At 37.5% G+C, this 14,638-nt stretch overlaps 1 protein-coding gene across 1 annotated transcript in view; it reads right to left on the minus strand.

Moving 5' to 3' along the window:
* The window catches only part of LOC106524441 (ras association domain-containing protein 5), a 25,495-nt gene continuing 10,857 nt past the window's right edge, over nucleotides 1–14,638 (minus strand). Inside the window, exons 2-3 of the mRNA XM_014018251.1 lie at nucleotides 11,259–11,368; nucleotides 1–174 (exon numbers count right to left, since the gene is read on the minus strand). Of these exons, the coding sequence (XP_013873705.1) occupies nucleotides 1–174; nucleotides 11,259–11,368 (284 nt within the window). The remainder of the gene's footprint in view (nucleotides 175–11,258; nucleotides 11,369–14,638) is intronic.

The raw sequence follows: 14,638 nt of genomic DNA on the forward strand, positions 1-14,638 counted from the left end.
TTAGGGTGCAGCTGAGACTTCAGGGGTCGTTGACGTCACACGCGTCACTGGTTTCTCCTCYGAGTCATTTGGGGACGCTGTCGCTTGTGAATGGATTACTAAGCTGGTCAGCACGTCAGGGGGTTGAGAGCTTCCAAAAGGGTCCACGTCGTTGTCCCTCAGGGGTCTTTCGGTCTATAAGGGGTTTGGTTTTGAACATGTCTGTAGCAGCGTTGTGGCAAGTTAATATAATAGTGGCAGGATATTAGGAGCAGCATGGTGGCAGTGTAACCATGAGATGGGGCACACACGGACATGACTCAGTTGATAAAAATGTTGTTTTTCTTTTCTTCTCTGTTTGAAACAATGGCTTTTCCTTTACTGGTATAGGTTAATTTGACAAAGTTGACACATCCACAGATCTGAAGTGTGATTTTAATGTGACAGAAGCGTAAATAAGCTGCAGTTATTTTACTCAAAGCTCTAACATGCTGTCATTTAAAAAATAAACATTTTCACTTAGATTAATGGAAGGAAAAAAACAAATTGACTCAACATAAACACAATACTCACAAAAAAAAAAGAAATAACAACAAAGATATGTGAAATGATTCACAAATTGTATTATTTTTATGTCATGTTTATTATGTCGCTAGTACGTCCTATAATCAATGTTTTCTAGAATGATTTTTAGAACTAATTTTTTCATCTTTATTGTTTTGTTTTTCTGTTTATTGTTGCATTTTGTCTAATAATGGTTGTGTTTTATTAGGACCTTCATAGATTTACTAAATTTGTTTTAATGACTCATGTTGAAGAAGCAGGTGGGGAGGCAAAGCAGTGGTTAGAGCTGTCACCTCACAGCAAAAAGGTTGCATGTTCTCCCCATGCAGATGTGGGTTTTCTCGCACAGACTGAAAACATAGATGTTGGGTTAATTGGTAACACTAATCCCTGAATGTGTGAGAGAGTGAGCGGTTTGTCTCTGTGTGTCCCTGTGATGGACTTGTGATGTGTCCAGGGTGAACCCCATCTCTCACAAAGTGACTGCTCTGTTGGACACCAGATCCCCAAGACCCGGGGATGGATGAATGTTAAAGACACAAGCCTAAAACTGTTCAAATGAATTACAGAAAACTAAACAGCTGAATAATTTAAAGTACAGAGATTTGCTGTCAGCTGTAATTAAAACAACTTGGTAAATTTAAACAAGATTTATCTCTTCATCCTGCTACAATCACTGCCTTATTGATGAATAACATTGTGTCGAGTAATTAAAATTACTTTAGTGGAACAAGGTAATATAATTTGTACMTTCTGTAAGTCATAGTTTGGCTCTTAGTTGAGTTCTTTGAGTCTAAAAGCTTCTTTTACTCCATTACAACAGCAGCTCCTGTGGGAAAACCTGTCTGCAGCTGAAGGTCTGGTTAAAAATTAATCCAGTTTAAAAGCAGGAGGGCTGTCAGTGTGTGCCGGCTGATGGGAGCAAAGAAACACTAAAGCATCGAGGACATGTGTAAAGATAAAATGAAGACATTTTTCTTTAAAACCTGAGCTCTGTTCTGATGTAAGGTTTACATTTTAGAGTTTAAAAACTCAGTGAATGTTGTTCTTTTTTTGGAAGAAGTAAAGCTTGTGCACATAGATAAGCCTAAAAGCTGCACCGTTACATTTAAGAGCCAGTGGTGAGACAGGTTATATAAAGCAGGACATGAGATTTTTTTATAGATTGATAAAACATGATATTAGGTTTACAACACTACATTTTAATAAAGAAACTCTTTCAGTAATCTTTACTGCATTTATTATTGTAACCACAAACACATTTAAAGGAGACCAATTATGGGTCCTAGAAATTTTTATGGTATGTCTGTGGGCTATCCAGACCATGTTCATTCAATTTAATGCACAAAATAATTCTCAGATAATAAAATTTCCCATTTTCTAGTTCTGCCTGCTCTGACTTCCGTTCAGAAGAGCTGTTTGTTAATGAGCTCTGTTGGTAACGCCCTCCAAAAATCTGTTGACATTAACTCCGCCCTCCAWAAATCTGTTGACATTAACTCCGCCCTCCAAAGCCAGCGTTTACGTTAGCATGGCTAATAATAGCAGAAGCTCCGTTCTACAACCATATGAGACCCTGAGTCAGACCCAGAGGCAGAGTCGTGGTCGCAGCTTCTTTTTTTTCCCCCTCCTCTGCTCTGCTCTCACTCTGCATGCTGTTACCAGAGCAGGGAGCAGCAGCGGTCAAAATACCTCAGAAACTGGAACAAATAGGCTTTAACAAGGCTTTAATAAGCTAAACAATAGAGGTACATGAGAAAACATGTTCATAACGAATGAAAATAAATAAATAATTAAATTGTGTCCTTGCGAGTCTCAAACCCTGGTCTCCCACTCTCTGATCCAACACTCTACCCATTGCCCTATTGGAGGCATGTTGTRAAATGAGCTGTGCATTCAACAACAACAACCGTGACGGCTTTTTATACTGAGGAGGTGGAGCTTCACCTGGGGGTTTGCTAGGTGATGGGCTGAACGCAGGTTCCGGTGGGTTGTCGTACGGTTTGTGACATCACAAAATGACTGAAGTGTAAAACTTGTCGTTAATATACATTAAAAATACATTTACTTACAGTAAAAATGCCCCTGGGTGCATTTTTTGGTCCTAGACTGTTTTTTTAAAAAGTACATACCCAAAGTTGAGTAAAAAAAAAAAAACTTTAAAAAGTGAATTTTGCATAATAGGTCCCCTTTGATCATAGCTGATCCCCTAAAACTAAACTGAATATTTGGTTGAAACTTTTGATTTACCTTCTGCCAATTACATTATTTTGCTGTGAGTAGGTTTATTGCTGGACTAGTTGGTAAATATGTGGGTTGGTGTAAAAGCCTTGAGCCTGAGGGTTGGGAAAGGTCAGAGGTTGAGTTTTAAGGAATGTGCCAAAATTAGAAATCTTTAGACTGAAAACGATGTTAAAGGAGACAGAAATGTGGGGAGAATGACGTCAGAAATGTCCCCTCAGGCTACTAAAACACTGCTCTCACTCAGGTAAGTGTGTGGTGTTTACACAAGGACACAGGTGTGTGTTTGTTCACAGGGTGTGGCTCTTTTAGCCCTGGAGGGCGTCTGTTCTGATTAAAAGGCAGGTGGAGTAGGACTACTTTAAAGAACAGAAACAGCAGAGGGGGGTTCCCCCTGACTTCAATCTTCTTTATATTTGTCACCATAAATATATTTTTGTTATAGTGCAGCACTGGGGCAGTAACACAACAGTCTGTAAACATCCAGGACCTGAGGAGACTCTAGCAGTTCAACTGTCTTTGCAAGATTTTTGTTTCGTGACACGTCAAATGTTATTAACTATGGTGCTTTTTCAGACGAGTAAGCTGCCAATGCAATATTCACTAATGCACCCCCATACTATCAGAGAGGCAGGCCTTTTGAGCTGAGAGATGATAATAGACCTACTTTTTAGTAAAAAAGGATGTGATATGTGTAATTTAAAACTGCTTTTAAATTTTGATCCATCAGATCACAGAAAGTTTTCTATTTAGTCTCAGTCTGTTCTTTGGCTCTGAGAAAACAGCCTAACCTAGTTAGCTGCAAAATGATTTTTTTTTTTTTGTTTTCTTTTTTGTAACACTTACTTTACAACCTTTAGTTGCCACGGACCAAATATTTTTTGTGATGTGTTGCCGCCATACAACTGTATTATGTTTTAAAGTACCTTTTTTAAAAAACATGTATGTATGCCCTGTGATGGACTTGCGAGCTGTACCCTGCCCCTTGCACAGTGACCCCCGTTACCTGAAAGGATCTGGATGGATGCCTTCTGTTTATATTTACAATTTACATGCCACAACTTATTTAGGGTTATCCATTACTTGCATATGTTTTCTTATTACAATATCCACATAATTCTCGATGTGCCGGCTGAAGAGTTTTTGGGAAATTAGCATCCATCAGAGAGCCAAACTTTTAATTTTGCATGCAGTTTGTGGTTATTTTAGAATTCTAACATGGCACATGGTTGCACATGTTTAGATGTTTGTATGAGTTAATAACAGTACATTTAAAATGCACTAAATAATTTTCAACAAATGGTATTTACAAATAAAATAATTGAACAGATAAAAATTAAAGTTGTTACAAAAAAAATGAATGTATTTATATTTTTTAAATTTCAAACAGACAAGTTGGTGAATTTACTTTTTGTGTGTCCTCAAGGTTGGCGAAAAGAGCTTTTGAGCAAAGAAATAAAGAAAAAATGTACTTTTCCTATCAGTGCCGGGAACTGCATTTTGAACGTGATAAAATCGAGTGACCATGGTGGCTCAACCCTGCTGAACCGTTTGGTTGCTCGGTGATGCTTGCATCTATTTTTACTTTCAATTGGAAAACACGGAGCAAGAAGAAAAGTTTATCTAAAGCTCAAACTGTAGCAAGAAAATCAAAATGAAACAGATGACTAAACGTGATTTTGTGCCACAACTTTTGTGTATCAGAATAAACACTTCTGCAGAGCGGGTTAGAAAACACGTTTAGACTAGTCACTAAAAACTGAGACAGTTGTTTTGTGCWGACTGTTTGTGGTCTGGGAGTATTTAAACCTAGATGAAAGAATCAAACCTGAGCCTCCAGGTAGAAGAAGAGAAAAACTAAATGACTCCAACACAGGAACCAGCAGAAGAAAACAACAAATCTCCTTTTGACGTCTTTTAAAACCCCTGTACTCTAGTTTTGTTGCAGAAAAACCTGCTGAAGATTTACAAACTGCCCGACATCCACAGGACCTCATAGATACAGATCATTTCGCCCCGACAGACAAAACACTGATCGTCTCGTGATCAAAAAGCTCAAAGAATGCTGCCTGGGGAGCCCATGCAGGCTCTGCGTATCACATAATCACAGCCAAACCCAAACAGCACAGATGTGGAGGAAACACTGCAGCTGTGGGAGAAGAAGAGGATGACTGTTATTTGGAGAGGGGTGGGGGGCAAAGCAACTACTGTCTGGAAATCAGAAGTGTTGTAAAAATGTTGCTCAAAGGCTGGTGTGTGACATTGAGTCACTGCAAGTCTGTCATAAAAATAGTCATAAAACAAACTGCAGCTGTGTTAAAACTGTTAAAGATATGAAAAGTCATGTAAAGTCCAACCTTCTGTGACCAGTTTAACCTCTGAATGGTTTCTACTGTGAAGTTTGAGCTATAAAGCTCTGAAGGAGCCTGGGTTTTCTAAGAAGCAAATGGGAGACAGGTTTTAAACTTGTTGCTTTGAACTTATAGTTTATAATATCAAACTTTTGCTGCTTTTTCCTTTASTTTATCCTCAAACCTGAGATCTGTCAGCATGAACTCAGCTCTTTCTGCTGCTGCCAGTGAGGCCTGAATGAAAGCTGGATGTGGGTCATCTACAGTGCGCTCTTATCTCCACTGCGATAAGGACGCGACTCCGGTCGAAAACAAACAAGCTCAGCTCAACAGGACCGTCCACCGGAGAGCCCCGCCCTGATAAAGACCCACGTTTTCCTTTGAAACACCCTCAAACCCAGCACGCCGGATTAAACTGGGTTAGACTCTCAGAAACATGGCCCCTGCAGACAGTAATAAATTTTCATCACAACAAATAAAAGACTACAGCAAGTACGAATGAGAAATACATGACTATAAAATAAATAAAAAGGTTAAAATGGGTGGGGCTAAAAAAGGATAATTGATGAGTTATTTAAGCCAGTTTTATTGGTAAATGGCTGAGGAATGTGTTGTATTTCATCTCATTTTTAAGGATTACAATAAAGTAATTTTTGATGACGACACAGGCCAGTTTTTAGAAGCGTGTCTATATTTTAAACAGAATAATGAGGCAAAAACTGCAAAAGAAAATAATTAAATGAAAAACATTACAATCTATGCTTTTAATTTTTGTGTTTTGTTGTGTTAAATCTCTTGCTTGTCCTAACATTAATGCCACAGAGATTATATTTTTTGTGTGTTTTATTCAGCTACCCTTTCTTCTAAAATTTGGTTCAGTCAGTTCAATTTCAACAGAAACCCAACAATTAAAGCAGAATGAAAGCAAATATTTTACAAAGAAGAACTGGACTCATGCAGTTTACATTTAAAATTGCATTTAAAGTATAAAAGGACTCTAAAACACTTCGTTTTTTTTTTAATCGTCATATTAAGTTAGGTTCCCAGTTGTCATGTCGGGACATGATAGGTGCCAAAAATGAGGGCAATCAGAGGGACCCATCTGTTGTTGGGTCTCTAAGCGGCAGACTGGTGTCCTGTTTCTGCAACAGGCAGCTGAGGATGGGGGGTGCTTTTTGTCTGTCAGACTGAGGAGTTAATCCTGGACAATCCAAAAAGATTACAGTTCAAAACTGGCTGTTAACATTTCATTCCTCTGTTCAACGACTCTGCTTCTGTTCAAATCTATTTCTGTGAGGTTTCGAGGACGTTGTTTGTTTTCTAGAGAGCATTTGGAGCATAGAGAAAAGAGCGAATCTTCTTCCAGGCTGTCAACAGCTAGCCAAACCAGCTACTTTTAATAAAAAACTGAAAAGTGGGGGGGTGCAATATTATTCCGCCCTTTACTTTCAGTGCAGCAAACTCACTCCAGAAGTTCAGTGAGGATCTCTGAATGATCCAACGTTGTCCTAAATGACTGCTGATGATGATAAATAGAATCCACCTGTGTGTAATTAATGTATAAACACACCTGCTCTGTGATAGACAGAGGGTTCTGTTTAAAGTGTACAGAGCATCATGAAGACCAAGGAACACACCAGGCAGGTCCGAGATACTGTTGTGGAGAAGTTTAAAGCTGGATTTGAGGTGGGAGAGTCTGTCCATAGGACAACAATCATTGGTACACTGCACAAATCTGGCCTTTATGGAAGAGTGGCAAGAAGAAAGCCATTTCTCGAAGATATCCATAAAAAGTCTCGTTTAAAGTTTGTCACAAGCCACCTGGGAGACACAACAAACATGGAAGAAGCTGCTCTGCTCAGATAAAACYAAAATCTAACTTTTTGGCCACAATGCAAAATATGTTTGGTGTAAAAGTAACACAGCTCATCACCCTGAACACACCATCCCCACTKTCAAACATGGTGGTGGCAGCATCATGGTTTGGGCCTGCTTTTCTTCAGCAGGGACAGGGAAGATGGTTAAAACTGATGGGAAGATGGATGGAGCCAAATACAGGACCATTCTGGAAGAAAACCTGTTGGAGTCTGTAAAAGACCTGAAACTGGGACGGAGATTTGTCTTCCAACAAGACAGTGATCCAAAACATAAAGCAGAATCTGGTTCACAAATAAACATCTCCAGGTGTTAGCATGGCCAAGTCAAAGTCCAGACCTGAATCCAATCAAGAATCTGTTGAAAGAGCTGAAAACTGCTGTTCACAAACGCTCTCCATCCAACCTCACTGAGCTCCAGCTGTTTTGCAAAGAAGAATGGGAAGAATTTCAGTGTCTCCATGTGCAAAACTGATAGAAACATACCCCGAGAGACCTGCAGCTGTAATCACAGCTAAAGGTGGCGTCACAAAGTATTAACGCAAGGGAGCCGAAATTGCACGCTCAATTTTTCAGTTTTTTATTTGTTAAAAAAGTTTAAAATATCCAATTAATTTCATTCCACTTCACAATTGTGTCCCACTTTTTGTTTATTCTCAGAAAAAAATTATATCTTTATGTTTGAAGCCTGAAATGTGGTAAAAGGTTGAAAAGTTCAAGGGGGCCGAATACTTTCACAAGGATGTAGCTTTTTAGTCTTACAAAACAACTCTGTCTTAAAAATACTGACGTGAACAAACATTTCATTGCTAGCATTTTTTCCACACCAGAATTACATCAGTTTTTAAAAGCCTGAAATGTGATGTAAAATGAGCCCTGGTTTGGCTAGCCTTTAGCCTTTAGCCTAGCCTGGATGACGACTCCTCTTCCTCCTTGCTCTACGRAAGACACCATGGCTCCTTTGATACTAAATATAGATCACTTCAAATGGTCACTGGAATAACTGGATTCAAATATAAATAAGAATATAAATAATAATAAAGCAGAAGACAAATCTCTTAACACTGAGTTTTTCCTTCCATAAGATTAGCTTCCTGTCTGAGGAAACGTGTTCTCCAAGTGTACATTGGTAGATTGTAAGCAGAAGTTGTCTGCATAAACCTCGCTTTATCCATTTTTGAATCAGTTACGAGCTTAAAAGATGCAACCCTTTACAGCTGAAACATAATTATCTTTAAGAGGACGAAAATAAGCATGATGCTAGTTTCTCCCTAATGACAGGGCAAAACTGGGTTCTGTGGGAAAGCTGGGGTCTATAGCGAGCTTGAAGAGATTTTTATGGTTTTAAGAAATGATGTGCGACATGTTAAAAGTGAATTAAAATATTCACATAAAGACAAAACCAGAAAATAATAAAATCATTCTCTAAAATAAAAAAAAACTTGAATCTCCCTATTTGTCTCTCCCTCCCTGCAGAACGGAAACCTGTGCTTTGATTTTTTTTTTTATCTCAAGTTCTGTTTGATATAATTCTCCCTCCATTTCCTCTCCTGCTTCTGGTTTGTTTCTCTACTTGACACAATAGGTGGCTGATTAGAGGGCTGGAGGGAAGAGAAGATTAAGCTCGATACACAAAAAGAAAGAGTTCTGGGTTTAACCGGATAACGATGACGTTTGTTTAGAGGAAAAACTGCCTGAATCAGATGTTTGATAGTGATGCTGGTGAGATATTCARGGATATTTTAGTCACTCAGCAGCTTTAGGTTTAGAGCTTTTCACAAAGACACAGCAGTTTTACAGACATTTAATCTACTGACGTTATAAAATAAGAAACGTTTTAAAAATGCAGCCACAATAAAAACCTTATCAGATTTGGTGTTAGCTGTAAAGCTAACTAGCTAAAGCTAATTTTAACTTTGTTTCTTAATTTGTCCAAAAAAAAAAGATCTATATGAGCTAATTAAACAAATCTCTCATACACAATGAGAAAAATTTATTAAGAAGTGATACTCATCTTTTTTTACAGTAACTCCTGCAGTTTTTAATTGCTCTCCTAAAAAGCTGTGGTTTTTAATCACAACCAGATAAATGAGCTAGTTTCAACGCGGTGGTGTTAACGTGTTTCCATTAAAGGAAAAAAAAACGTGAACTTTCCTCTCCAGCTGTATTTTCTAACTCCCTGCTCCGTCTTTGTTTCCTGTCTTTCYCAGCAGACAGGAAGTGGACATTATTATTCTCATTTACAGCCTCTTCTTTTACTTCAGCCAATCACAGAGCAGGAGGCGGCGGCGTTACAAACACTCAGGATGGTTTTCTGTTCTAAAGATGGGCTCAAAGAACTTAAAGCAAGAAAAAAAATGGTAAGAATTATGAGATGTGGTCATTTTTTGGTTGTTGTGGAGAACTCACTCATTTTGCTCTCAGTGGTTCTTGTGTTCAKGTTCCATGTGCTGCACATTCAGGGCAGACCATGATTATATTACCCAGTTAATRATTTAATACCAGTCAGAGGTTGACTAACAAGGTTTGATGACGCCAGTGTTTGATCTCTGCTGCTGCTGTTTATCTCATGATGACCGAGTTATGGTCAATTTAAGGCTGATTGTTAAACTAATATTTCTATATTTAGCTTTATTTCTAATTTTAGTAAATGAGTTTCGAATAGTTTGAACAAGCAGACTTTCCCACACCGGTCTGTCGGTCCAGATCTGTGTCACCTGATCCAGAACTGACACAGGTGTGTGAATACGAGTGTGCGTGCAAATCACTTGGTGTTGACAGGTGTGTACAGACCACTGAGAGCACCGCTGGGAGACTTATTTAAAGCAGCAGAACTGTGTCGACTCCCCGAGGATCAACCATCATGTTAGGATGAGTTTGCATGCTTGTGTAAGTAAATACATCCAACCAGAAAGCCCAGAGTACAGATTTGAGTCATAAACTTTGTTGKTGGTGTTTTGGAGGAGGGCTGCACTGTGGAGCAGTGGGTCAGGATTGTAGCCTTACAAGAAAAATGTCACAAGGTTTGACTCCTTCATGTGTTAGCTCATGTGTTTTCTGGTATGTATTATCTGACAGTGTACACAGAGATCCTTCAAAAACACTCCAATCTCTGAGAATACAAAGTCCATTTGTGCTACTTCCAGTTCCTTTTAGCTTCTAGCTAATCTTTATCTACTTTTAATTTTAAGCTAACATCATTTACTTTTAGCTTCTAGCTAACTTTTACCTACCTTTAGTTTAAAGCTAACTTCTCACTTACTTTTTGCTACTTTTAGTATTTTACTAGCTAACTATCTGCTACGTTTAGCTTCTCACTACAGTTGAGACAAAAATTGTGACAAAACTAGATGATTAAATCAACAAACTATAACTGCACTTTATCCTCAAAAAGCTCATCTCAGTTTATAAAAGTCCAGATTTTGTGCAATCAGAAGCTAAAAACTAACAAAAAAAATCTAAATCATTTTAATTTTTAAGACATGAAATTGAGTAAAGCAACAACAAAGCTCAGTATTTCTGTTTGAAATCAACTTTTGTTTAAGCTTTGTAACATTCTGTTAGTGTCACGCAACAAAACATTTTTTTCAAAAAACATTTGTATTTCTGCTATATTTTATGCTACACATTTTTTTCTGTATTTGCTGGAGAAAACTCACCCATCGTTCTGCAAATATACATAAAAACTATAATTTAAAAGTTTAAACAATGTATTTTTTTGTTTCTCTTTTTTCAGTCACAAATTTTATGTAATATTATTACTTTGAAGATGATTAATAAATTTAAAAAATATGTGTATTATTTTTGGTACAGTAATATGAACTCTTGGTCTACAGCACCATCTAGTGGTATCTCCTAAAACTACAACAACAAAAAGATCATTCCTGAATGAATCAGCTTAAATAAAAATATGCCAGTTGGGTATGCGGACACCATTAATCTTATTTCAAAATATGGTTTGTCATACTTAGATTTACATCACAATATATAAAAATCAGTCATCTCATTTTAGTTTGACAGCTCGTGTTTTCAGACTTAGGAGCAAATTTTAAATCCCTAAATTTTAAACAACTTTAAAAACAATACACCTAAGTGCTGAGATTATTTAAAAAGTAAAGCCTTTTAAATATAAATGAACACAATAAGCCGATAACACAATAAAAAACCTGCATCATTTCATGCAGGAATGTGGGTTTTCTGAGCAATAATGAACGATTGGGAGCTGCAGACTCGTTTGCTGCGTACTCACGTGGAGCGGTGTGTTGTTGTTCAGCTGGTCCTGGCTGATGGGCGACGTCGCAGGGTGACAGTCGAGTGACACTTTGTCTCGACATTCAGCGTGACATGCATACTTGCAACCTGCAGAGACACGACAATGGATCAGTTCACTGCTTTGAGAGAGGTAAAAAAGAGGGAGGTGTTTTCTGTGATTGCAAAAGGAGAAGACAGATATGCAAACACAACGTAAATGCAAATGTCTTGATAAGGACCTGTTGCCAGTTTGCAAATGACACCAATGCCATGCAAATTCTGACATCAGGAAAATATGAAATAAAAAGGTTTAATAGAAGTAGGAAAATATTTCATGAGTTTTCAATGTGATTAAATGAAAAGTAAACCTTCTGATTTGCATTTCATGTAAGTAAACCTGCTTTAGCTGAACCAAAGATTTATGTTTTACAATAAATGTATGTTTACTTCATCAGGAGATTATCAGTTTCCTCAGAAATTATTTACAAGGCTCAGGTGTTGAGATTCTCAGATTAATTAGCTTTGTTGGTTTATTACAGGGGTCTGCAACCTTTACAATCAAAAGGGCCATTTCTGCTCCTCGGCTCGCTAATGAAATGTGCCCAGAGCCGCAAAATAGGCAAGCTACAACTGTGATTATCAACTGATGGTCCGTGGGCCTTTTCAAGGCCTTTTTGTGAACCTTTATGGTCAGTGGAGGTGACATAAACCTAAAACAAATATTGTGATATTTATTATTTATTATTATTTTTACACTTCAGGACTGAAGAAAAAGCATTTATGCTCAAGAACAATACTGACTNTGGTCCGTGGGCCTTTTCAAGGCCTTTTTGTGAACCTTTATGGCCAGTGGAGGTGACATAAACCTAAAACAAATATTGTGATATTTATTATTTATTATTATTTTTACACTTCAAGACTGAAGAAAAAACATTCATGCTCAAGAACAATACTGACTATAGTTTATACAGAATTTCATAAAAACTAGTGCAGCTGAATTAGTCAGACATTTTTTTCCTAATTCTTATTTTATAGTCCTAAAGGTGTTAAAGATAACCCAGATGGATTTGAGAGAGACTATAGAAAGAAGTTGGATTATTTAGGTAGAAAWCAGGCTAGCATAAGCTAACATATTTTACTTTTTGTATTTAGTATCGATTACATATTTGCATAAAATTTATTAGTGCTGTGAGCATAAAAACAAAAAATAAAATTCTGTTTTGTTTGGTCACATCTTCAAAGAGCCACTGCAGAGGGCCCAAAGAGCCACATGTGGCCCCAGAGCCGCACGTTGCAGACCCCTGGTTTATTAGAACAAAAAAAAAAAAAGACAAACAAAATGAAAATTTCAATTCAAACTAGGATAAATAAATAAAAAACTTAACATTCCTTAGGGGAGTGAATATCATCTGCCATCTTTCATGTTAAACTTTTAAACTATGATCATCTGTGTAACAAAACATTTCAACTTCCTTTGCATTTTAGCAGCAAGTATTTCTCCAGTATTTAGCCTTAGCCGGGATGAGAAAACTACAGTGATCCATACTGTATCCAAATGTTAACACAGTTAGAAAATAACTTTTAGATTATGATTATGTAGATTATCTGATTTCATTGCGTATTTAATATGGTAGCAACAAGAAATATTTAATTATTGTAAAGATTTACATAAAAAAGAAGAATGTTTCAGTTTTATTAAGCTAAACAACAYAAAAACATTTATTTGCTTAAAACATTCGGACCATGCTGCCAGTTGTGGCATGTTTGTGAACTGTGCAAACAAAAAAATAAACACTTAAATAAACTAAGCTGCTGCCAGCCCAGGAGCAGCACTAACAGATGACAAGATAAAAACAGAAAGGGAGTTTTGTTAGAGGAGGTTTATTATTATTATTATTATTATTTGGTCACATCCAGTAAATAAACCAATATTTCCCGCTCCGACACCCTCCAGATGACACAACGCATGCTGTCATCCTACCTGTCGACGTCTTTCTCACGTGCTGCCCAACTTTATCCGACAGTTTGCACAAGGCTGCTCCCATTCTCCCATCTTCACCTTTTTAACGCTCACCATCACTTTCCATCACCAGAACACACACAGACGGTTAAAGCTTCACACCATCCTCACTCTGCATCTTTTTCCTGCTCTGCTCAGACGTCAAATGAGCGCCTCCTCATCCTCCTGTCTGTTGTTGTGCTGAGTGGCTGATTTAACAGTCAAATGGAGGCCGCGGCRTGATGGACACAGACAGGAGAGGGAGGACTGCTGACTCAGTCGGCCACAGTCTCTCCTCTCTGCTTAGCTCTGCTCTGAGGCTGTTATGATTAAAGGACTGACTTCCTGCCCGTCCATTTATCTAAATCATCCCTTCTGACAATGAACCTGAGCCGCCGAGAAGAAAAGCTTTTTGCGCCAAAACAAGTTAAAACTAAAGTGACAAAATGAAGATACTATCCCAACTCAGTCTACGTCACGTCTTCCTCATTCCGAAACAAACAGCTCAACTCAAAACACAAGAGACAAAAATTAAACAGTTAAACAAAAAAAACTTTAGCTAAAATTATTCATTTTAGCTGCCATTTGAACTATCATTGTGTGACTAATCTACTAAAATAAAAGCACTTCTGTCATGGCTCGCCTAATAATTTATTTTAAACAAACCAGTTTATTTACAAGCATTCAGCTTTAGACACATTTCTATTTAGCATATATACAAACTGAAAACGGAGCAGAAAACTAGAAAAAAGTGTTAATTTAAAAGCTAATTAGCTTAGCTTTAGCTTCAAGCAAAATTCATATGAAACATTAAAAACCTAAACCATTAAAAACCATTAAAGCGTGTCCTTTTATTTTGATTATTAGGATTTATTGTGCTGTAAATAATACAGGCTTACACAAGTTTTGAATTAAGGACWCATGACTTGGCTTTTTTTAACTTACTGACATTCTTTATCTTTTAGGCTCACAGCATCAAAGATAAAAACAACTACTTCCTTGGCGCCACAGTTGATAAGAATCAGCACAAAACAGATCAATCTGAATCACAAATATGGCTTTTTTACCTTTTTAAAGCAGTAAGTTAAACACTTTTACAGTATTATTGTCTRTTTCTGACCCTAAAATTAGTCTTTTAAACATTTAAGTATAGTTTTAAAGAAACTGGCTGCTTTTTCTTTTATTGCAAAAAAAAAAAGATGTAAAGGTCCTTCAAAAAAGACATACGGGCTCTTATTGTGAAACTACCAGGTCAGACACAAACCGGTCAGACTGGACAAGTGTGTGTGAACCTTTTTTTAGCGCCTGGTCTCTAATGGAGTGTGTGTGTGTGCGTGCGTGCGTGCGTGCGTGCGTGCGTGCGTGTGTGTGTGTGTGTG

This window comes from Austrofundulus limnaeus, unplaced genomic scaffold (genome assembly GCF_001266775.1).
Source record: "Austrofundulus limnaeus strain Quisiro unplaced genomic scaffold, Austrofundulus_limnaeus-1.0 Scaffold187, whole genome shotgun sequence".
NCBI lineage: Eukaryota > Metazoa > Chordata > Actinopteri > Cyprinodontiformes > Rivulidae > Austrofundulus > Austrofundulus limnaeus.